Source organism: Scyliorhinus torazame, chromosome 15 (genome assembly GCF_047496885.1).
Source record: "Scyliorhinus torazame isolate Kashiwa2021f chromosome 15, sScyTor2.1, whole genome shotgun sequence".
Classification (NCBI taxonomy): Eukaryota; Metazoa; Chordata; class Chondrichthyes; order Carcharhiniformes; family Scyliorhinidae; genus Scyliorhinus; species Scyliorhinus torazame.
In genome coordinates this window covers 84,247,020-84,268,210 of record NC_092721.1, presented here as the reverse complement: position 1 = coordinate 84,268,210, position 21,191 = coordinate 84,247,020, and the positions used below count along the sequence as shown (strand labels likewise).

Genomic DNA, 21,191 nt, shown 5'->3' with positions numbered 1-21,191 from the left:
CTGGGCTGGCGACAGGCCAGTGGACAGTGGGGCCAAGCGATATGCCAGCAGGGTGAGGTAGAAATCGGACCCAGCATCGGCAGCCTTGCAGAGGAGCCGTTTGACTATGTGGACGCCCTTCTCCGCTTTGCCGTTGGATTGGGGGTACAGGGGACTGGATGTCACATGCACAAAGTTGTACCTACTGGCAAAGTTGGACCATTCCTGGCTTGTGAAGCAGGGGCCATTGCCCGACATCACAGTGAGTGGGATGCCGTGTCGAGCAAAGGTGTCCTTACAGGCATGGATCACTGCAGACGATGTGATGTCGTGTAAACGTACCACCTCCGGGTGGTTTGAAAAGTAGTCTACAATCAGGACATAGTCCCTGCCCAGCACCTTGGTCCAAGGGGACGTGACCAACTCATGGGGCTGTAGGGTCTCACGTGGCTGGGCCGGCTGGAAGCGCTGACAAGTGGAGCAGTTGAGCATTGTGTTGGCCATGTCTTCATTAATGCCGGGCCAGTACACTGCCTCTCGGGCCCGTCGGCGGCACTTTTCCACGCCAAGATGGCCCTCGTATAGTTGTTCCAAGACAAGCTGGCTCATGCTATGCAGGATGACAATGCGGTCCGGTTTCAGGAGAACACCATCTACTACCGCCAGATCATCTCTGACGTTATAGAACTGCGGGCATTGGCCCTTGAGCCACCCGTCTGTTAGGTGGCGCATGACACGTTGTAGCAAAGGGTCAGCCGCCGTCTCACGGCGAATTTGGACGAGGCGTTCATCCGTGGCAGATAGATTGGAGGCCACGAAGGCCACATGGGCGTCAGCCTGGCAGACTAATCCCGCTGGGTCACACGGAGTGTTGACAGCCTTGGAGAGAGCGTCAGCAATGATGAGATCTTTGCCTGGGGTGTATACCAGCTTAAAATTGTATCGCCGGAGCTTGTGAAGAATACGCTGGAGGCGAGGCGTCATGTTGTTCAAGTCTTTCGGTATTATATTGACCAGTGGGCAATGGTTGGTCTCGACGGTGAATTGGGGAAGGCCGTACACACAATCGTGAAACTTCACGACACCGGTCAGAAGGCCCAGGCACTCCTTTTCTATCTGCGCATAGCGCTGTTCCGTGGGGGTCATGGCGCGTGACGCATATGCAACGGGGGCCCATGATGAGGCCACATCGCGTTGCAGGAGCACTGACCCAATACCGGATTGGCTGGCATCGGTCGAAATTTTGTTCTCTTTTGCTGGATCAAAGAAAGCTAAGACCGAGGCCGTGGTGAGTTTGGTTTTGAGTTCTCTCCAATCGCGCTCGTGGGCAGGAAGCCATTGGAAGTCTGTCGTCTTCCTGACCAGGTTCCTGAGAGCCGTGGTATGAGAGGCGAGGTCAGCGATGAACTTCCCTAAAAAGTTGACCATGCCCAGAAATCGGAGGTCCGCCTTCTTGTCCTCTGGCCTTTTCATGGCTGTGATGGCAGCCAACTTGTCCGCATCCGGCCGCACACCCAACTGGGAGATGTGGTCCCCTAGGAACTTGAGTTCTGTCTGACCAAAGGAGCATTTGGCTCTGTTGAGGCGTAGGCCCTGCTCACGTATGCGTTTAAACACGTGTTGGAGGCAATTGACATGCTCCTGCGGGGTGGTGGACCAAATGATTATGTCATCGACATAGACGCGAACGCCTTCAATGCCTTCCATCATTTGTTCCATGATCCTGTGGAACACTTCTGAAGCTGATATGATCCCAAACGGCATCCTGTTGTAACAATATCTGCCAAAGGGGGTGTTAAATGTACAGTTTCCTGCTGGATTTGTCAAGCTGGATTTGCCAGAATCCTTTCGAGGCGTGGAGTTTGGTGAAGAGCTTGGTGCGAGCCATCTTGCATGTGATCTCTTCGCGCTTGGGAATTGGATAATGCTCCCTCATGATATTGCGATTCAGGTCCTTTGGATCAATGCAAATTCTCAGCTCGCCGGAAGGCTTTTTTACACATACCATGGAACTGACCCAGTCGGTTGGTTCCGTAACTCTGGAGATCACTCCTTGGTCCTGGATGTCCTGCAGCTGCTTCTTGAGGCGGTCCTTAAGGGATGCTGGGACCCTGCGAGGTGCATGCACCACAGGCGTGGCATTCTGTTTGAGTAGGATCTTGTAAGTATATGGTAGCGTGCCCATGCCTTCGAAGATGTCGCGGTGCTGGTCGATGATGGCGTCAAGTTGCGCCCTGAAGTCAGCGTCCTGGAAGGCAGACGTGTCATCAAGAGAGAGAGAGTGCACTCTCTGAACGAGGTTCAACAGCTTGCATGCCTGTGCGCCAAGCAGGGAGTCTTTCGAGGAGCCCACGATCTCGAAAGAAAGGATGGCTTTGCGTGACCTGTGCATCACTTCAAGTTGGCACGAGCCGCTAGCAGGAATGACGTTGCCATTATAATCCAATAGCTGGCAGGCTGATGGAAGGATGGCTGGTTTAACACGAAGGCTTTGGAAGTCAGACCACGCAATGAGATTGCCGGAGGCACAAGTGTCCAGGCGGAATCGTATTTGGGACCAGTTGACCGTCAGGGTGGCACACCACTCATCGTCTGGATCGATGCTATATACCGACAGCGGCTGGTGTCTTTGCTTCGAGGACAGCCTGTTTTTCGTTATGACACCGACTCGAAAAGGTTCCCTCGAGTCCTCAGTGTCACTGCTGTGTGGGAGGTCCGCATCGGACTCGGTGACTGTGGGTTGAATTGCTGAACATTCCTGCGAGGCTGGCTGAAGCAATATTAAGTGGCAGGCTGAGCTGCTCGGCAGAAGGCAGCATAGTGGCCATGTCTGTCACATCGTAGGCATTGTCGAGATTTTGCAGGGCATTGCCGCTTTAAATGGGTGGAGCTACAGGTGCCGCACGTCGTGATGTCAGCACGTTCGCTGCACCACCGCGCATGAACGGTGCGGTCGTGCGTGGTGCGCGCCTGTGCATTACGTTCCTCCATGTCGCTGTCCCGTTTGGTGCGCACAAGCGACGGTAGTCTGCGAAAAGCGCGCAAAATGGCCGCCCTCATCCAGGCTGAGGCCCTGGAGGTGCTCAATCACTTGGACCCGTTCCGCCTCATGGGGACCTTGCCGCGCTGTTTCAGCCGCTTATATATGGGAGTACCGACTCGTGGCCTTTTCATGTAGGACACCAGTCTCGATGCCGGTCGCGAGGGTGAGATGCTTTACTTTGAGGAGCTGCTGACGTAGGGGGTCCGACTGAACACCGAAAACGATCTGGTCGCGTATCATGGAGTCGGAGGTGGGCCCGTAGCTGCAAGACTGCGCAAGGATCCGGAGGTACGTTAAAAAGGATTGGAAAGGTTCATCCTTACCCTGCAAACGCTGCTGGAACACGTAGCGTTCAAAACTTTCATTCACCTCCACGCTGCAGTGAGCGTCAAACTTGAGGAGGACCGTCTTGAACTTCGTTTTATCTTCATCCGCAAAGGTGAGAGGGTTGAAAATGTGGATGGTATGGTCCCCGGCCGTGGCGAGGAGAAGAGCAATCTTTCTGGTATCCGAGGCGCCCTCCCTGTCAGTGGCTTCGAGGAAGAGCTGGAAGTGCTGTTTGAAAATCTTCCAGTTGGCCCCGAGGTTGCCGGCGATGCGGAGCGGCGGCGGTGGGCTGATGTTCTCCATGTTGCAGGATGACGGAATGCTGGCTGAAGGCAGATCACTTGCACGTAGGTCTAAGAAGTGCTAATATCCCTCAACTCATGATGTGTTAGCTGTTCTGGATCACATACAGGTCACCAACACTTGAAATAGTGCAACATTTTTTAATGAATCATTAACTGTTTAAACATACTCAGACTGTGGGTGAATACGATACTAGCTTTAACTAAAGACCTTTGCCTTGTGCTAACCAGTCGATGCACTCAGCACATGGTGAGTGTCTGTGTTGCAGGCTGTGAGCTCTGTCCTCCTGGCTAGCTGCAACTTGAATGAGCGGGAACTCTGATGCCCCCTGTCTTTATAGTGTGTGTGTTCTCACTGGTGATTGGCTGCGGTGTTGTGTGTGTTGATTGGTCCCACTGTGTGTCCATCAGTATGTGTCTGCACCATGATATACTGGTGTGTATTATGACAGGATCCACCTCCAGAAATGGTTGACTCATTTGATCAGTACTTATCACTACCCAATGTAATGATGAATATTTGGTGCCCACAGTTTAAATGTAAGCAATTATGAATAAATGTTAGATATGTGAATCTACATGAAATGATTGGGTGGAGTAAGATTCTTTACATTGTTGATTCACAAGTTATCCCCATCACTGAAGTGCGCATTCAGTATTGCTAATGTGTAAAATGACAAAAAATACTCTGCTGTGATAGGCACTGGGTGCGACTGTTCCCGGCATGGATCCGGGCATGCCGGGTGAATAGCGGGAGAGGGCAAAATCGAGATTCGCACTGGGCATCAACCATTCTGCAATTTACTCGACCAGCTCTGAATGGGGGGGGGGGGGGGGGGGGGGTGCTTTGCGTTTACGAGGCCTTCAAGCCATCTTTAAATATTGTGGAGGCCCATATCTGAGCAACCACAGCTGCACTCATCTGTCCTGCCAAACACTTCCAGGATAGAGCCATGCTGTGGCTTCAATGATGAGAGTTCAGTTCACCCATGTTGACTCTGAGCATCTTCTATCTAGCGTCACAGCTGAAGGTTAGTTCAAATGAGGAATTACCTTGTTAGTTGTGAGAGCACTTCATGATCCACAACTCTCAGGTGCCCCCATGAAGGTGCTGGTGCTGTGTCCCAGAGGATGTTTAGTCTACTGCATGGCCAGCAACTCTGAACAGTGGGCTTGATTCTCCAATGATGGGGCTATGTCATCACGCCAGTGTCAAAACATGGACGTTGCACTCTGGACTTTCCTTAAGGAGAACTCCATAGAATGGAAGGGCAACTGGAATGAGCTCCAGAGGCCTCTTGAGTTATCTGGCAGTTCCATGCCTGGAGGCTCCCCATTGTCTCACCATGCTGTCAATTACTTCAGTGATGGACCTCAGTGACTGGGCCAAGCTCTGAACTTCCACGGCTATGTCCACCTGCATCTGGGAGAAGTCCTTCAGCAACTGGACATATCTAAGCCCTCAGCCATGGTTGTCACAGACCGAGCCCTGACTTGGACACCACCACTCACGACACAAATGTCATGCTCCAAGCTTTCCACAGCAGTCACCACCCTAACAGTGTTGGCCTCAGTGTCACGCATTGTCGCCATCATCTCCTGCGCCCGTAGCCTTTGGGATTCCTCCAATCGGCCTTGCAGTCACTGGAATGTCACTGTCACAACCTCCTGAATCTCACAGCGGTGTCCTATCATCTGCATCAGCTCTGGGAGAACCTTGTCCAGAGATTTGACATCTGGCTGGGATCCAGCTGAGTCCTGGGATCCAGAAGACCTCGACTGCTATCTCCCTTGGATGTTCCTGCCTCCCATGATGTGCGTGAGCATCTGTGGTGCTCACCAGATTGTGCCTCGGAGGCCTGTCCACGAATGGGGGGCGGGGGGCGGGAGGGGAGACTCTGTTTGGCCTGGCCTCATCAGATGGAGATCCTGTGAGACAATGGACATGTGGTCAGTGAGAGGGAAGGATCATTTTGTTTGACATGAACAACTCACTTGAGACAGATCATCTGGATAAATGTGCAGTGGATCCTCACTTCTGTGGCGCAGGCAAACCTCGCTCTTGGTGACTGCTCTCTCCTTGATCAACTCCATGATTTCCTGGGCCCATTCCTCACAGCGGGTGATGACTCAAATCTTTGGGATTCCTCCCCCATCTTGTCCCTTTCCAGTTTATTATGGACTATCTTCTCCTGCGACCACAAAGAGAGGGCATTGTATGCTGCACATCTGATGGGTCAGGGGTGTCTATGGGTGACATAGGTGGGCACCGCACCTGGGCATGAAGGGGTTGTGCTGGTGAGTGTCAGGGGTTTCTGAGGAAAATGCTTGAAGCTTGGATCTGGAGAGGATGCGAGGTGTCAGCCAGTGGATTGGCAAAGGGGGGCTGCTTTGGGAATTTGAGGGGTGGCTGGCGGAACTGATGACAGGAGAGAGGTGGTAATTTACCTTTGCAGCTCGTTGGAAGTCATTGGTCTTTTTTCAACATTGGATGGTGGTTTTCGTGGTCATGCTGCCCACACTGAAAGCCGCTGCCACTGCCTCGCAGGCAGCATTGCTGATCCTGCTGCTGGTTCTCCAACCCCCTCAGGGAAATATGATGTCCCCTTTTTCACCAAACTGTCGAGAAGCCTTGTTAATTCGGCATCCCCAAAGCGAGGAACAGATCTGCACGTTGCCATGCTTGTGTGATGATTGGCAATGAATGGTCAGGGAGCGTTTAAAAGCAGCTCCCCCTTGATAGCGGCGAGAAGTATGTCGGGCGAATCAGATGGCGGTGGGAGCCAGTCATGTTGAGATTCTCATGGGGGCTTATTTGTGGGGGCTCATTTTACATTGTATCGTTGAATACGGGACTGTTGTGATACTCCCCACCAAAACTGGGCTTTAACCTTTTTGGTCCACTGAATCGTGCACACTATTTCTTATTGTATTCTCACCTGGATTTCCCTATTTTCTACCTCTAGCTGGAAACATTTAACAGCGGGAGCAAACATCTGTTTTATCCAATTGCCCTCTTCAACTAAGACGTAACTTTCTGAAGGCCTGTCTCTGGAATCTCTTTCATATACATCACTTCATGGCCATCAATGAGGACTGCAAGGATCACAATATCATATTCAAATGGCAAGCAATCCATGAGTGACTGATCACCATATGGGAGTACATGATCACTGTGAGAATCTGGAAACCCCTCACAGGAGCTAAAACCAAGACGATTGGATCCAATGTTGTTTTCTTCGAGAAAATGGCCAGTTACTATTAGAACATAGAACATAGAACATAACAGCGCAGTACAGGCCCTTCGGCCCTCGATGTTGCGCCAACCTGTGAAACCACTCTAAAGCCCATCTACACTATTCCCTTATCGTCCATATGTCTATCCAATGACCATTTGAATGCCCTTAGTGTTGGCGAGTCCACTACTGTTGCAGGCAGGGCATTCCACGCCCTTACTACTCTCTGAGTAAAGAACCTACCTCTGACATCTGTCCTATATCTATCTCCCTCAATTAAAAGCTAGGTCCCCTCGTGCTAGACATCACCATCCGAGGAAAAAGGCTCTCACTGTCCACCCTATCCAATCCTCTGATCATCTTGTATGCCTCAATTAAGTCATCTCTTAACCTTCTTCTCTCCAACGAAAACAGCCTCAAGTCCCTCAGCCTTTCCTCATAAGATCTTCCCTCCATACCAGGCAACATTCTGGTAAATCTCCTCTGCACCCTTTCCAATGCTTCCACATCCTTCCTATAATGCGGCGACCAGAATTGCACGCAATACTCCAAATGCGGCCGCACCAGAGTTTTGTACAGCTGCAACATGACCTCATGGCTCCGAAACTCAATCCCTCTACCAATAAAAGCTAACACACCGTACGCCTTCTTAACAACCCTCTCAACCTGGGTGGCAACTTTCAGGGATCTATGTACATGGACACCGAGATCTTTCTGCTCATCCACACTGCCAAGAATCTTACCATTAGCCCAGTACTCTGTCTTCCTGTTATTCCTTCCAAAATGAATCACCTCACACTTTTCTGCATTAAACTCCATTTGCCACCTCTCAGCCCAGCGCTGCAGCTTATCTATGTCCCTCCGTTAATTGTATCATCCGTCCGCACTGTCCACAACTCCACCGACTTTAGTGTCATCTGCAAATTTACTCACCCATCCTTCTACGCCCTCCTCCAGGTCATTTATAAAAATGACAAACAGCAGTGGCCCCAAAACAGATCCTTGTGGTACACCACTAGTAACTGGACTCCAGTCTGAACATTTCCCATCAACCACCACCCTTTGTCTTCTTCCAGCTAGCCAATTTTTGATCCAAACTGCTAAATCACCCTGAATCCCATGCCTCCGTATTTTCTGCAGTAGCCTACCGTGGGGAACCTTATCAAACGCTTTACTGAAATCCATATACACCACATCAACTGCTTTACCCTCATCCACCTGTTTGGTCACCTTCTCAAAGAACTCAATAAGGTTTGTGAGGCACGACCAATCCTTCACAAAACCGTGTTGACTATCTCTAATCAAATTATTCCTTTTCAGATGATTATACATCCTATCTCTTATAAACCTTTCCAAGATTTTGCCCACAACAGAAGTAAGGCTCACTGGTCTATAGTTACTGGGATTGTTTGTACTCCCCTTCTTGAACAAGGGGGCAACATTTGCTATCCTCCAGTCTTCTGGCATTATTCCTGTAGACAAAGATGACTTAAAGATCAAAGCCAAAGGCTCAGCAATCTCCTCCCTAGCTTCCCAGAGAACACTAGGATAAATCCCATCCGGCCCAGGGATCTTATCTATTTTCACACTTTACAGAATTGCTAACACCTCCTCCTTATGAACCTCAAGCCCTTCTAGTCTAGTAGCCTGAATTTCAGTATTCTCCTCGACAACGTTGTCTTTTTCCTGTGTGAATACTGATGAATAATATTCATTTTGCACCTCTCCTATTTCCTCGGACTCCACGCACAACCTCCCATTACTGTCCTTGACTGGCCCTACTCTTACCCTAGTCATTCTTTTATTCCTGACATATCTATAGAAAGCTTTAGGGTTATCCTTGATCCTACCTGCCAAAGACTTCTCATGTCCCCTTCTGGCTCTTCTTAGCTCTCTCTTTAGGTCCTTCCTAGCTAACTTGTAACTCTCGAGTGCCCTAACTGAACCTTCATGTCTCATCTTTACATAAGCTTCCTTCTTCCTCTTGACAAGTATTGCGACTGCTTTAGTGAACCACGGTTCCCTCGCTCGACCACTTCCTCCCTGCCTGACAGGTACATACTTTCAAGGACACGCAGTAGCTGTTCCTTGAACAAGCTCCACATTTCCATTGTGCCCATCCCCTGCAGTTTTCCTCTGCATCCGATGCATCCTAAGGCTTGCCTCATCGCATCATAATTGCCTTTCCCCCAGATATAACTCTTGCCCTGCGGTATATACCTATCCCTTTCCATCACTAAAGTAAACTTAATCAAATTGTGGTCACTATCACCAAAGTGCTCACCTACCTCCAAATCTAACACCTGGCCTGGTTCATTACCCAGTACCAAATCCAATATGGCCTCGCCTCTCGTTGGCCTATCTACATACTGTGTCAGGAAACCCTCCTGCACACATTGGACAAAAACGGACCCATCCAAAGTACTCGAACTATAGCGTTTCCAGTCACTGTTTGGAAAATTAAAGTCCCCCATAACAACTACCATGATGCTTGCGCTCCTATCCAGAATCATCTTTGCAATCCTTTCCTCTACTTCTGTAGAACTTTGCAGAGGCCTATTGAAAACCCCTAACACGGTGACCTCTCCTTTCCTTTTTCTAACCTGAGCCCATACTACCTCAGTAGACGAGTCCTCATCAAACGTCCGTTCTGCCACCGTAATACTGTCCTTGATTAACAATGAAAGAAAGAAAGAAAGAAAATCGCTTCTTGTCACAAGTAGGCTGCAATTAAGTTACTATGAAAAGCCCCTAGTCGCCACATTCCGGCGCCTGTTCGGGGAGGCTGTTACGGGTATTGAACCGTGCTGCTGGCCTACCTTGGTCTGCTTTCAAAGCCAGCGATTTAGCCCTGTGCTAAACCACCCCTCCCCCTCTTTTACCACCTTCACTGACCTTACTGAAATATATAAACCCCGGCACCTGCAACAACCATTCCCGTCCCTGCTCTATCCATGTCTCCGAAATGGCCACAACGTCGAAGTCCCAGGTACCAACCCATGCCGCAAGTTCACCCACCTTATTCCAGATGCTCCTGGCATTGAAGAAGACACACTTTAAACCACCTTCCTGCCTGCCGGTACACTCCTGCAACTTTGAAACCTTACTCATGACCTCACTACTCTCAACCTCCTGTATATTGGAGCTACAATTCAGGTTCCCAATCCCCTGCTGAACTAGTTTAAACCCTCCCGATGAGCATTAGCAAATTTCCCCCCCAGAATATTGGTATCCCTCTGGTCCAGGTGTAGACCATCCCATTTGTAGAGGTCCCACCGACCCCAGAATGAGCCCCAATTATCCAGAAATCTGAAACCCTCCCTCCTGCACCATCCCTGTAGCCATGTGTTCAACTCCTCTCTTTCCCTATTCCTCGTCTCGCTAGCACGTGGCACGGGTAACAACCCAGAGATAATAACTGTTTGTCCTAGCTCTAAGTTTCCACCCTAGCTCCCTGAATTCCTGCCTTACATCCCTATCACTTTTCCTACCTATGTCGTTGGTACCTATGTGGACCACGACTTGGGGCTGCTCCCCCTCCCCCTTAAGGATCCGGAAACACGATCTGAGACATTCATTCCCCAACAGAGCAGCCGGACATTCCTCCGAAATCCACTGCAAGGTTGTGGGGAAGGATTTGCTTTTGTAAACTGATGCTCTCGTAAATGCTAATATTGTCATGACCACCTGCTCCGATATGTATATAGCTCTCATCTCCTGGGTTTGCTGCTACTGGAACTTCTCAATTTAAATACTTCTGCAGATAATTGTAAGATTTGTAGCACTCGCAGAATTGCCCTTATTCACTGGAATTCACCTACCTGGTACCTTGTTGGTGGATTCCTGATGCTTTGTAAACTGTGATCTTCAGCACTTCGAATACTCGAATGTTTGCTGTACCTGAGCTGAAGGGAAAAATTAAACAGCTTTAAAATGACAGAATATAGACCTCACTATTTCTATTTGTTTAACAAATCTATTGTAAGCCCTGAGTTATCTATCACTTGATAACTGAAACTGAGTGAAAACATTGTACTCACCTTTTCCAAAATAAACTGTAATAGTCCAAGGTAACAAAATTGTCACTCATTCTGTCTCCAAACCTAAGCTAATGCCGGCTGTTCCAAGAACAATCTACTGACCTGAACCAAACATGAGGCTATGTTCATGTACTGATTACAGAAATCAATTTTATGTAGTTAGGATAAAAACACCTTTTTTGATCCATTTTTTGTTTTACCTGGGGGCAGGGATAATACTGATGAGGCTATGTTTATTGTCCATCTCCAGTGGCTTTCAAATGTTGAACTGCTGCAGTCTCTGCGATGATGGTGCTCCTCCAATGATGGGATATTGGGATGTTGGTCCGGTGGTTATGAAAGTGTGTGAAGTGGGATGGTGATGGTGTTCTTACAAGCTCGCTGGTCCTGGTTGTAGAAGCTATAGGTCCTAGTAGTAGACGCTATAGAAGAGAAAACCATGGGTGAAAATCTCCCATGCTGCCGCCGGTGTGATCAATGGTGGTGGGGGCAGATTTTAAATGTGAGGCCCAAAAATTGGTTTCACCAATCTGCCAGTGTGAAATTACCGTGGGATCTTCCAATGCTGGCTTCCACGGCAGATTGGAAATCCTGCTGGAGGCCAGCCAGAAACCGATTTACATCCTGCCAATAGAGTACAGATAAAGGTCCAACCGGAAGCTTTCTCCCCCCACCCCCCCCCCCCCCCCCCCCCCCGATACCCGATTCTCTGCATCACTAGTGGGAAAATACATCAGTCCAGAAGACATTGGGACTCACCTGAAGAAAGCCTGGGGCTGCCTCTGGAGTTTGGAATGTGGGCCCCCAGCATTCCTGGAACACCACAGCAGTAAGTGGGGAGTAGCTATCAGGTGGATCTTCCAGCTTCAGTGTCTTCGACGAGGTCAACCTTCCAGCCTCAGACTGTTCCTGAAGGTCCATCTGCTTTTTTCAATGGTGGGTCAGTGATGTAGGATGCCTTTTAAATATGGCACCCAGGTATGACCGTGGCATGCATACCATTAAGATCATCCTGCCACAGAAGACAGCTCCAGATGCATAATTAATTATTTCATTGTGGAAGAATGGCATGGTTTCCCAATGGCCTCTGTAGTGGGAACCATTCCCCATCCCCTTCCAGGCCACTTCCTGGATGGGAGAATTTCACCTCATATTCCGGATTTTATGATGAAAGGAAAATGAACGGTGAAATTGTTGAAGATGATTGCATCAGCAATATTTCCAAGAAGAATTCCTGCAGCAAACTCCTTGGGCTGGAATTGTTGGCCTGCATCAATCATGATCATCTTTCATTGTATCACGTATGACTCCAACTGGAGAGTTTTCCTCCTGATTCTTTGAACTTCAGTTTTGCTTGAACTCACTCTCTGGCTTAATGGTGAGGGCAGTTACCTTCATCTCTCCACTGATATTCTATTCTTGCATCCTTGTCTAAATCAAGTAGTTTTGTTCGTGTCCAAGCAAAGATCAATAAGCATCTATTACAGATTCATCTGTATTAAAACTATGACAATCATAGGTTGCAGAAAGCAGCCAAGGGTAAATAATTCTGTCATAATATTACATTGGGTTATGTCAACAAACAACTATTGAAACTCCTAGAACAGATTTTGGGCTGAATTCTCCATTTGGGAGACATGGGGAGGGACTCTCCGTTCCTTGACGCTAATTTTGTAATTGGCAATAAGGTGGAGAATCCCTTTTAATGATGGAATCAGGAGCGGCACCTGTTTTCACATGCACCGACCCCTCCAAAATGGCATCATTGAGGAGAGCGCTGCATGTATTTGGGACGGCCTCAGGACATCACCTGAAGGGCCTCCCCCCATGGGCCAAGTTCTGATGTTGCGGGGGTCGTGTACTCTGTTTTCATGAACCCGGCATGGTGGCTGCAGACTGTGTCCAGTGCCGCCACAGTCGGACGGGAGCTGTGCTGCTGGCCGGGGGTGCTTAGGCAAGGGCTGGCGTCTGGTGGGGTGTGTCCGGGGGGGCACTAACTTTCAGGTCGGATCCACGCACAGCGAGGGCCATGTTGTACGGCGCGACCGCTGCAGGCTGTCGCCATGCGCATGTGTGGCCACGGACCGAGTAATTGTCGTGCAGGCCGGGTGTTTTATGTGGTGCGGCTGCTAGCTCCTCACCGGTCGGAGGATCGGTACTGGGGCACTACCGATTTTTCCCACATAAAATGCCAAGGATCCTAGGACACAGCCTCCAAGTCGGAGAATCAGCCCATGATCTCCCGCCAGAGATGAATCACCTGTGATTTGCGCTCGCGCTGGGAGCGAGAATACAGAGGCGAATCACCAACCCTTACAATCCAAATTTATGCATGGTGTGGATCGCAAGGGATTCCCTCATGAATCCCACTATCAGGCCACTATCACTTTCAGCAGGCGGCCTAATAGCGAGGTCAGGTGGCTGTCCCGCCCCTCTGCAACACTTCCGGCCCCCACACCATAGGAATTGCTGGGTCACCCCTCTCCCCCCCCACCCCCACCACCCCCACATAAACACACACACTGTGAAGGTGACCTGACCCACCGCCTTTCCAGAGATCCCCACAAAGGACCTCCATTAGAGAGCCCCCCCCATAAGAAACCTGTCATAAGAGAGGTACCCACCAGAGTTCTGGACCAGAATGCCCCATTATAGAGATCCCCCATTACAGAATCTCCCACCAGAGACCCCTATTACATAGACTCCCACCAGAGACCCCTATAAGAGAGCCCCCCCCACAGAAACCCCAATAAGAAACCCCACCAAGAACTCCCCATAAGTGAGACCCCCACCAGAAACTGCCCCATTCCAAAGAACCCCACCACAGACTCTCATTACCAAGATCCCCATTACAGAGGCCCCCATAAGAGAGCCCCCCACCAGAAACCACACCATTACAGAGGCCCTCATTACAAAGACCTCCATTACAGAGACCTCCATAAGAGAGACCTCCACCACAGACCCTCATTACAGAGACCGTACCAGAGGTAAGTTTTAAAGCTGTGATTGTAGTGTCTCTGTCTGGACTGTTCTCTGGCTTCCAAGCAGGATTATCTATAATAAGTGGGGGGGGCATTACAGAAAATCCTGTTTGGAAGCCAGAGAGTAGTCCAGACAGAGACATTAAAAAACATCACAACTTTAAAACTTACGTGTGCAATACACATGCTGGCTCAGGTAGAGAAAGCAGCAGCTGCAACTTCCTGGAAAGGGAAAACCACATCAGCTGGGTTTAAAACCCTCATATCAATGGGAATTGGTTTTCCTCGGCTGTGATTGACAGGTTACACACAGCCAGCTGTCTGGAGTGCTTAATTGTACTTCCCTTCACACTTGAATGGATCTCAAGTACCCAGCTGTGGAACTAACTTCAATGCTTATAAATATGTAGCTACGATTGACATTTCTTGGAGCACATCAAAGGCAGTTAAATGCTCTCATTCTTCTTTTCTCTGCAGAAAGTACGTGCTTGTTGTGTGTAAGCTGCCAATCACAACCTAGCTGTGAAATTCACATTGATGTGAAATACCCACACCAATTCTCACCCACGTGAATCCTGGCACAGAGGGACGGAGAATCATGTGGGCTTGGAGAATTCAGTGTCCAGCTCGTTAATGGAATGCAAATGGGTCAATATTCATCTGTCTTTTCCCCCCTCCCCACACTGCACAACCCTCAGTGGGAAGTCACCACTACGGCATGATAGCACAGTGCTTAGCACTGTTGCTTTATAGTGCCCCGGACACGGGTTCAATTCCCGGCTTGGGTCACTTGTGTGCGGAGACTTTTTGAAAATAAATAAATTTAGAGTGCCCAATTCATTTTTTCCAATTAAGGGGCAATTTAGCATGGCCAATCCACCTACCTTGCACATCTTTGGGTTGTGGGGGTGAAACCCACGCAAGCACGGGGCGAATGTGCAAACTCCACACGGACAGTGACCCAGAGCCGGGATCGAACCAGGGACTTGGGCGCCATGAGACTGCAGTGCTACCACTGCGCCACTTAGCTGCCCTGTCTGTGCGGAGTCTGCATGTTCTCCCCGTGTCTGCATGGGTTTTCTCAGGATAAGGGATGTGTGGCAAGTCTTCCCTGTGTAGCCTTGAAAACTTTTAAACAGCATGGCAATTTCAATCATCTGCCAGATGAAAGTAAAAGCCTTTGGGCTTTCTGGGAAGTCTAAAAGTTTTAAACTTCATTGTTTACATTCAATATCATGGTCCATTACCTTTTACAAGCCTCTTGATTGACCGATCCAGGCTATTTCAAAGGAGGGATAAATTTTCTTTTTACAGTTCTTCATGGTCCAATAACTCTGAAGTGCTTCCTCTTTTGAGTATGTATTGTTTCTAACTGAAGTTGTTTTTTAACAGGCTGTTTAAAAGCACTCTGAAATGCTTCCTAGAAAGAGCAGGACCCATAACTCCCTCAGAGTGACAACCTCCGGCAGATTGCCACTCTCAACAGACTTATCCATGCTGGGATTCCAAAACCCCTGACTCGCCCAACCTTCCTCACTCAGGCTGAATGAGACAGGAGCAGCGAAATGCGCCCCCGGCTGCAACTGCGTGGAGTAACTGGGGTGTAGAGAGATAAGAAATGTCCTGTTTTTACAGCATTAGCTGTTGTAAAGCAGGTATTTAGGGGAACAATTAGAAGGCAAGTGGTTCAGCCAATGGAGGGAGGAGGGGTAAAGCTGGGAACATCCTCGAAGGATTCCCCAGTGCATCATTAAGAAACCCCTAAACGCGATGCTGGGGAACCAGGAGGTTATGGGCCCTGGTGTTGTTTCTAACTATAATTTTTTTCTGCTGGCGTTTCCTCTGTTCTGAAGTCCTCCCTTGAAAGACTGTGCGCTTGGAGTGCTGCCCACTGGCAGTGCCAACCTGGGCCAGGGCCTGAAGAGGATGCTGAACGGTAAAGGGACCTGAAGGTGGCGGTCTGAAGGGGGGGTCTTTGGCAAACCCATAGTGGGGAGTTGCCCACTAGGGGGAGATCTTATCAGTGATTATGGGGCTTTGCCAATGATTGTGAGGGGGCGGGGGAGACTTGTCAATGTCAGTGGGGGCCTTGCCAATGATTAGGAAGAGGGGGGCCTATCCAGCGATTAGGGTGTTGCTAACTTTTGGTTGGCTCTTAATTTGGCTCTGTTTAATCACGTTTGCTCAAGAGTCGCCAGGTATCTTTCAACACCACCACAAGGTTCAGAACCGAATACTGATCAATGACCCGATACACCAGTTAGTAAGTTCAAAAGCAATGCTCATTTATTTACACACAGTCAAATCTACTCATGCATAAACTCTACAAACTAGACTACCACTATTACTAAAGCCTATACTTAGCTTTGGACGCCCACTCAGTCAGAGGAACAATGGCCGTTGTTCGGTTCGGAGGCTGCTGGGATGAGCTGTTTACAGGGTAGCAACTAGGAGCATCTATCTCGTAGCGTGCGTTGATTTGGGACTTACTTGGTCTGATGCAACTGCTAGGCTGGTCTCTCTCTTCGGTGAGAGCCAAAGCCAAAGGAGGGCGTTTCTCCCTTGGGAGATACCTTTTATACGGAAAAGGGCTTCGTGCGCTTTTGGGCGGGCCTTGAACTTGGCCCCAACTAATTGGGTCTTTCCCAATCATCTGTATTGATTTTTCTCCAATAGAGGGGTGGTTCCCTGATCGCTGGGCGTGTCCTGGTGACTGTCAGTCTGCTTTGTCTTAGCTTCTTCTGGCGCCGGGGAGTCTGCCTTAACATTGTGTATCTAAATGTTTCCCTTTTGTCCCCGGAGATGGCTCATTCGTATGTAGATTGTTTGGTAGTTTCTGGCCTGTCTGAGAGTTTAAGGTTCTAATCAACAGACAGAGCTTGCACCTGCTTGTTTCTTAGCATTGTCCAATTTTCCCTGCATTCTTTGCAAGTGTCCATTTTGTAATCTGGACGTGGCCATCCCAGATGGCTACACACCCTCCTTGTGATCCTCAACGCGAAGCGTGAAGGATCACATTATTATGTCGTCTTCATCCTCTGACCACCGGGGCACCCATACTTAGGCTCTACACTGTCCTATCTTATGCAATACAATTTTACCTAAACCATTTTAAATACATTCATTGTCATAAAACGCCACGGGACGCTATGACATTAATACATGCATTACAGAAAAATAAAAAACTGGAACCTCTAGCTATTCTCAATAAACTATCCTCATGCAAACAATCCAAAAATACAAAATACAAAAATAATCTATACATCGTAAACTGTACAAAATAGCAGCACACAAATTTCTCTGGCCTGGCAGTCAGACACAGAGGTTTACATCTCTTCATTCCACAGGAGACATTAAACAAAATGGGTGCTCTTTAATCCGCCCCAATGGGTTCGGGGGTCTGGTGAAATCCGAAAATGGGGGACCTAAATCTGTATACCGGGGTGCGAGAGCGATATGCTCTCCTTCACTATTTCCTGACTCTAAACGTTTGCACGACACTGCAAAGTATCGCCAGCACTAAGAGTGCTTTGACTGCATATGAGAGTGAGTACCAGGTGATAAACTTATGACACCAGGTTGGGGTATTGTGAGCAGTTGCTGGGCTAGTTATCTTGGGATTCCGTGTATTACAGGGGTGAGAATTGTTTACGGTTCGTGTGGTAGGGGTCAGGGGGGTAGCGTCCGCGCGCAACTGAAGGGATCCCGCTAAGATCCATGTGAACACGAAGGCGGTCTTCATCTTTGTCGGACTTCTTCTTTGTCTTCCTCTGGGGTTCCTGGGTTTCTGGTGTTCTGTGAACACAAGCATAATTTCTGTTATTATCTTGCTTAAGATCTCGTATGTCTGTCTGTCCTTTATTGCCAATTTCCCTTTATAATTGATCACCATCTGTGACTCCCTCATTTTAAAAAAAAACCGAATATTTGGACTAGACATCTAAGAAAAATACTGCCGTTCTGTGAGCCGTCTCGCAGCCTGTGTGATTTACCATCCCAGTGTTGGAGGATGTAAATAGCCTAGGGAAGCAACCTAAGGGTTGCCAAAACCAAACAAAAGAATTTTGAACGTAACGGGCCAAAATGGGGTGCGTATGGGCCGCGGCGGGTAAGAAATGGGTGGAATCCCCGGGTAGGACGGTGATCAATGCCGTATGTGCTCTACCCGAGCGTAGCTGACCAGAGGGGGGTCCTCAGGCAGGGCGGGGACCAATGGCAAGAACGGGTAAGAATGTGGTCATCGTGGGGGGCTGCGTCTCGAATTAGGAGAGCAACTATGAGTCGGGTTCTGTTGACAGACTAGTTCCTCTGAACCATTGTCTGGGACAAACTTGTACCTTTAACAAGGTTCTGGTGACAAACTAGTTCCTCTAACAGCCATTGGGCATCAAAGGGGGTGGTGACGTGGGGCCGTGAAAACTTTCCGAGTTTACACACAACACTTAACGATAACACTAACGAACAAACATTCAACAAACATGGTGCAGGTTCCATCAGAAAGGACACCTTATCTCTCCATCGGTTCCTTTTTCTCTGGACACCTCACTGCTCAATCGCGAACAGGGTCGCATAGGGATTTGTTTGGTGGGAGTCAGACTCTAAGTCATCATCTTCTCCCGGCTGCCAAATTCTTGTCTACAGTAACCGTGCTAAAGCTGCTTGGGGTCCATCTCGTCATTCCGGATGAGCCTGAACGAATTGTCTCGGTGCCAGAATCGTATGTCGAGGTTGGAGCTGCTATGCTTCAATCCGTAAGCGCCGGGCGGTGGGTCTGGGTCAGGGGTTTTGATATGTGATCTCAAATGGGTTGGTAGAATCATGCTCGGATTCACTGGGAGTGGGGCCTGGTGCAGGGGTGTAGTCGTAACGTGGTGTGCTGTGGCTGTCGTCATCTTGATCGCTATCGCTGTCGCTGCTGGTTGAGGGAAGGGAGAGGCGGAGTCATGCCTCTGGCTCTGGGGAAAGAGTTGAAGTCATGTCTGAGGGCGAGCTGGAGTGCTTGGGGGAGGGTAGGAATACGTCATCTGTGGGCGGGCGTGATCGTCTGCTGCTGCGAGCAGGATGTGGTGTGTGTAGTTATTCTGTGAGCCGTAAGCCTTGAGCTGGTTTATATGAAACCACGCAGACTTACCATTGGGATAGGTTATTTTGTATACTGAGGGGCTGACTTTGTCCGAAATGGAGTATGGACCGGAAAATTTTGAGGAGAGGAATGAACTGGGGTTGTAAAGGGAAAGCATAACTTGTTGCCCTACTGTAAACTCAGTGGCGTGTACTGTTTTGTCGAAACAAGCCTTGCTCTGTTTCTTCCTGCTTCCAAGTCTCACTGCTGCGGCGAGTTGGGCTGCCTTTATGTTCTGTACTAGTTGTGTAACCGCGTTTTCATGCGTGAGGGCTGTAACTGCGGGGCTGGCCAAATCCAGTCTTGGAAAATACTTAGTGCCTTTCATGGGGCGTCCGGTCATGAGGGGGTGGGTGGGTGGTGTATCCTGTGGATGTAGATACCGTGTTTCTTAAAAACTTCAAAGCAAATGGGAGTACTGAATCCCAGGTGCTATTATTTTGCTGTACCATTTTCCTGAGGGTGGCTTTCAATGTCCTATTCATTCGTTCTACAATACCACTTGATTGGGGGTGGTATGCAATATGGAACTTTTGTCCAATGCCGAAAATCGTGAGGACGTTTTTCATTTCACGTCCGGTAAAATGAGAGCCTTGATCGGACTCTATACTGCGTGGGATGCCCCATCTTGTAAAGATGTGGTGTGTTAATATTTTAGCCGTTGTCTTGGCCGTATTAGTTCGCGATGGAAATGCTTCCACCCATTTTGTGAAGGTATCTATGACCACCAACACATACTTGTAACCATTTCTGCACAGGGGTAGGGGTCCTATATAATCTATCTGGAGATTTGTCCAGGGTCCATTAACGGGGCGGGTATGACTAAGTTGAGCCTTTTTCGCATATCTGTCCTGATTGTTCTGGGCACAGATTAAGCAATTCTCTACGCAGTGTGTGCCATCGATTTTTAAATCAGGCCACCAGCAAAGCGGTCTGAGGTGGGCTAGGGTGGGTTCAATTCCTTGGTGTCCATGATTGTCATGGAACTGACAAATGATCTGGTTCCTGTCCTGGCTGGGAACTATATAAAGGCCATCCTTTAAAATCACACCATCGTGTGTGGTGATTGCATTTTTAAACTTGTCGTACGGGGCTGGGAAGGTTCCCTTTAAAACTTACCTGAGTTTCTCGTCCTCTTTCTGGGCCTTCGCTAAATGCTGAATGTTGGTCTGTGAGACCTGAACTGCGTGTACTGGGGTGCTTTCGTTGGGGTTCCAAAAATAACCATGCCTGTGATGTGTTGGGTGTTCTGGATCACAAACAGGTCACCAACACTTGAAGTGGTGCAACTCTATTTTATTATAAGGTTAACTATATTAAAATACTTGAACTGTGGGTAAATGCAATACCAGCTTTAACTGTTGACCCTTGCCTAGTCCTAACCAGGTGATGCACTCAGCACATGGTGAATGTCTGTGTTGCAGGCTGTGAGCTCTGTGCTCCGAGCTGGCTGCTACTAGAATGAGCGGGAACTCTCCTGTCCCCTGTCTTTATAGTGCGTGTGCTCTCACTGGTGATTGGCTGCGGTGTTGTGTATGCTGATTGGTCCCACTGCATGTCCATCAGTGTGCGTGTGCGTATGTCTGCACCATAATATACTGGTGTATATTATGACAGCCTGGAGCCTGCCTTCGCTAGGGCGTCTGCTTTAACGTTACCAGGGGGGGAAGAACGGTGATGACTGCGAACCTTAATTATTCCGTATTTCCTATCCTTCGCTGTCTCTAAGATATGGCGGAGTAATGGGGCTGAGGGTAGGGGTTTACCGTCCGCGGAAACAAATCCTCTTGTTTCCCAGGGTGGTAGGAACTCTGTCAAACTATTACAGACATACAAGCTATCTGAATAGATGTCTGCTGGGGTCGGGAACGAGTCTGGGTGGTCTACTATATATGCAATCGCTGCCAGCTCTGCTACCTGCAAGTCTAAGTGTCCTGGCAACTTAAAGGAAATTTCATCTAGGGCGCGTCCCTGCGCGTCCTCTACATATATACTGCAACCGGTAATTCTCTTTCTGTTTAACACTGTGGATGAGCCATCCACATAAATCCTCAGGGGCGAGCACGTGTCTGTGGGAAGGGGTCTCTGGGGTGTACTAAGTGTTTTCCTGGGGGGTGTTTTGGGAATAAATGGGCCTGTGTTCTGTTTCGTGGTGATGATC

At 48.9% G+C, this 21,191-nt stretch overlaps 1 protein-coding gene across 1 annotated transcript in view; it reads right to left on the bottom strand.

Moving 5' to 3' along the window:
- LOC140391660 (short transient receptor potential channel 6-like) overlaps window positions 1-21,191 on the bottom strand; it is a 242,855-nt gene that overhangs the window by 21,611 nt on the left and 200,053 nt on the right. Inside the window, exon 10 of the mRNA XM_072476370.1 lies at window positions 10,709-10,792. Within this exon, the coding sequence (XP_072332471.1) occupies window positions 10,709-10,792 (84 nt within the window). The remainder of the gene's footprint in view (window positions 1-10,708; window positions 10,793-21,191) is intronic.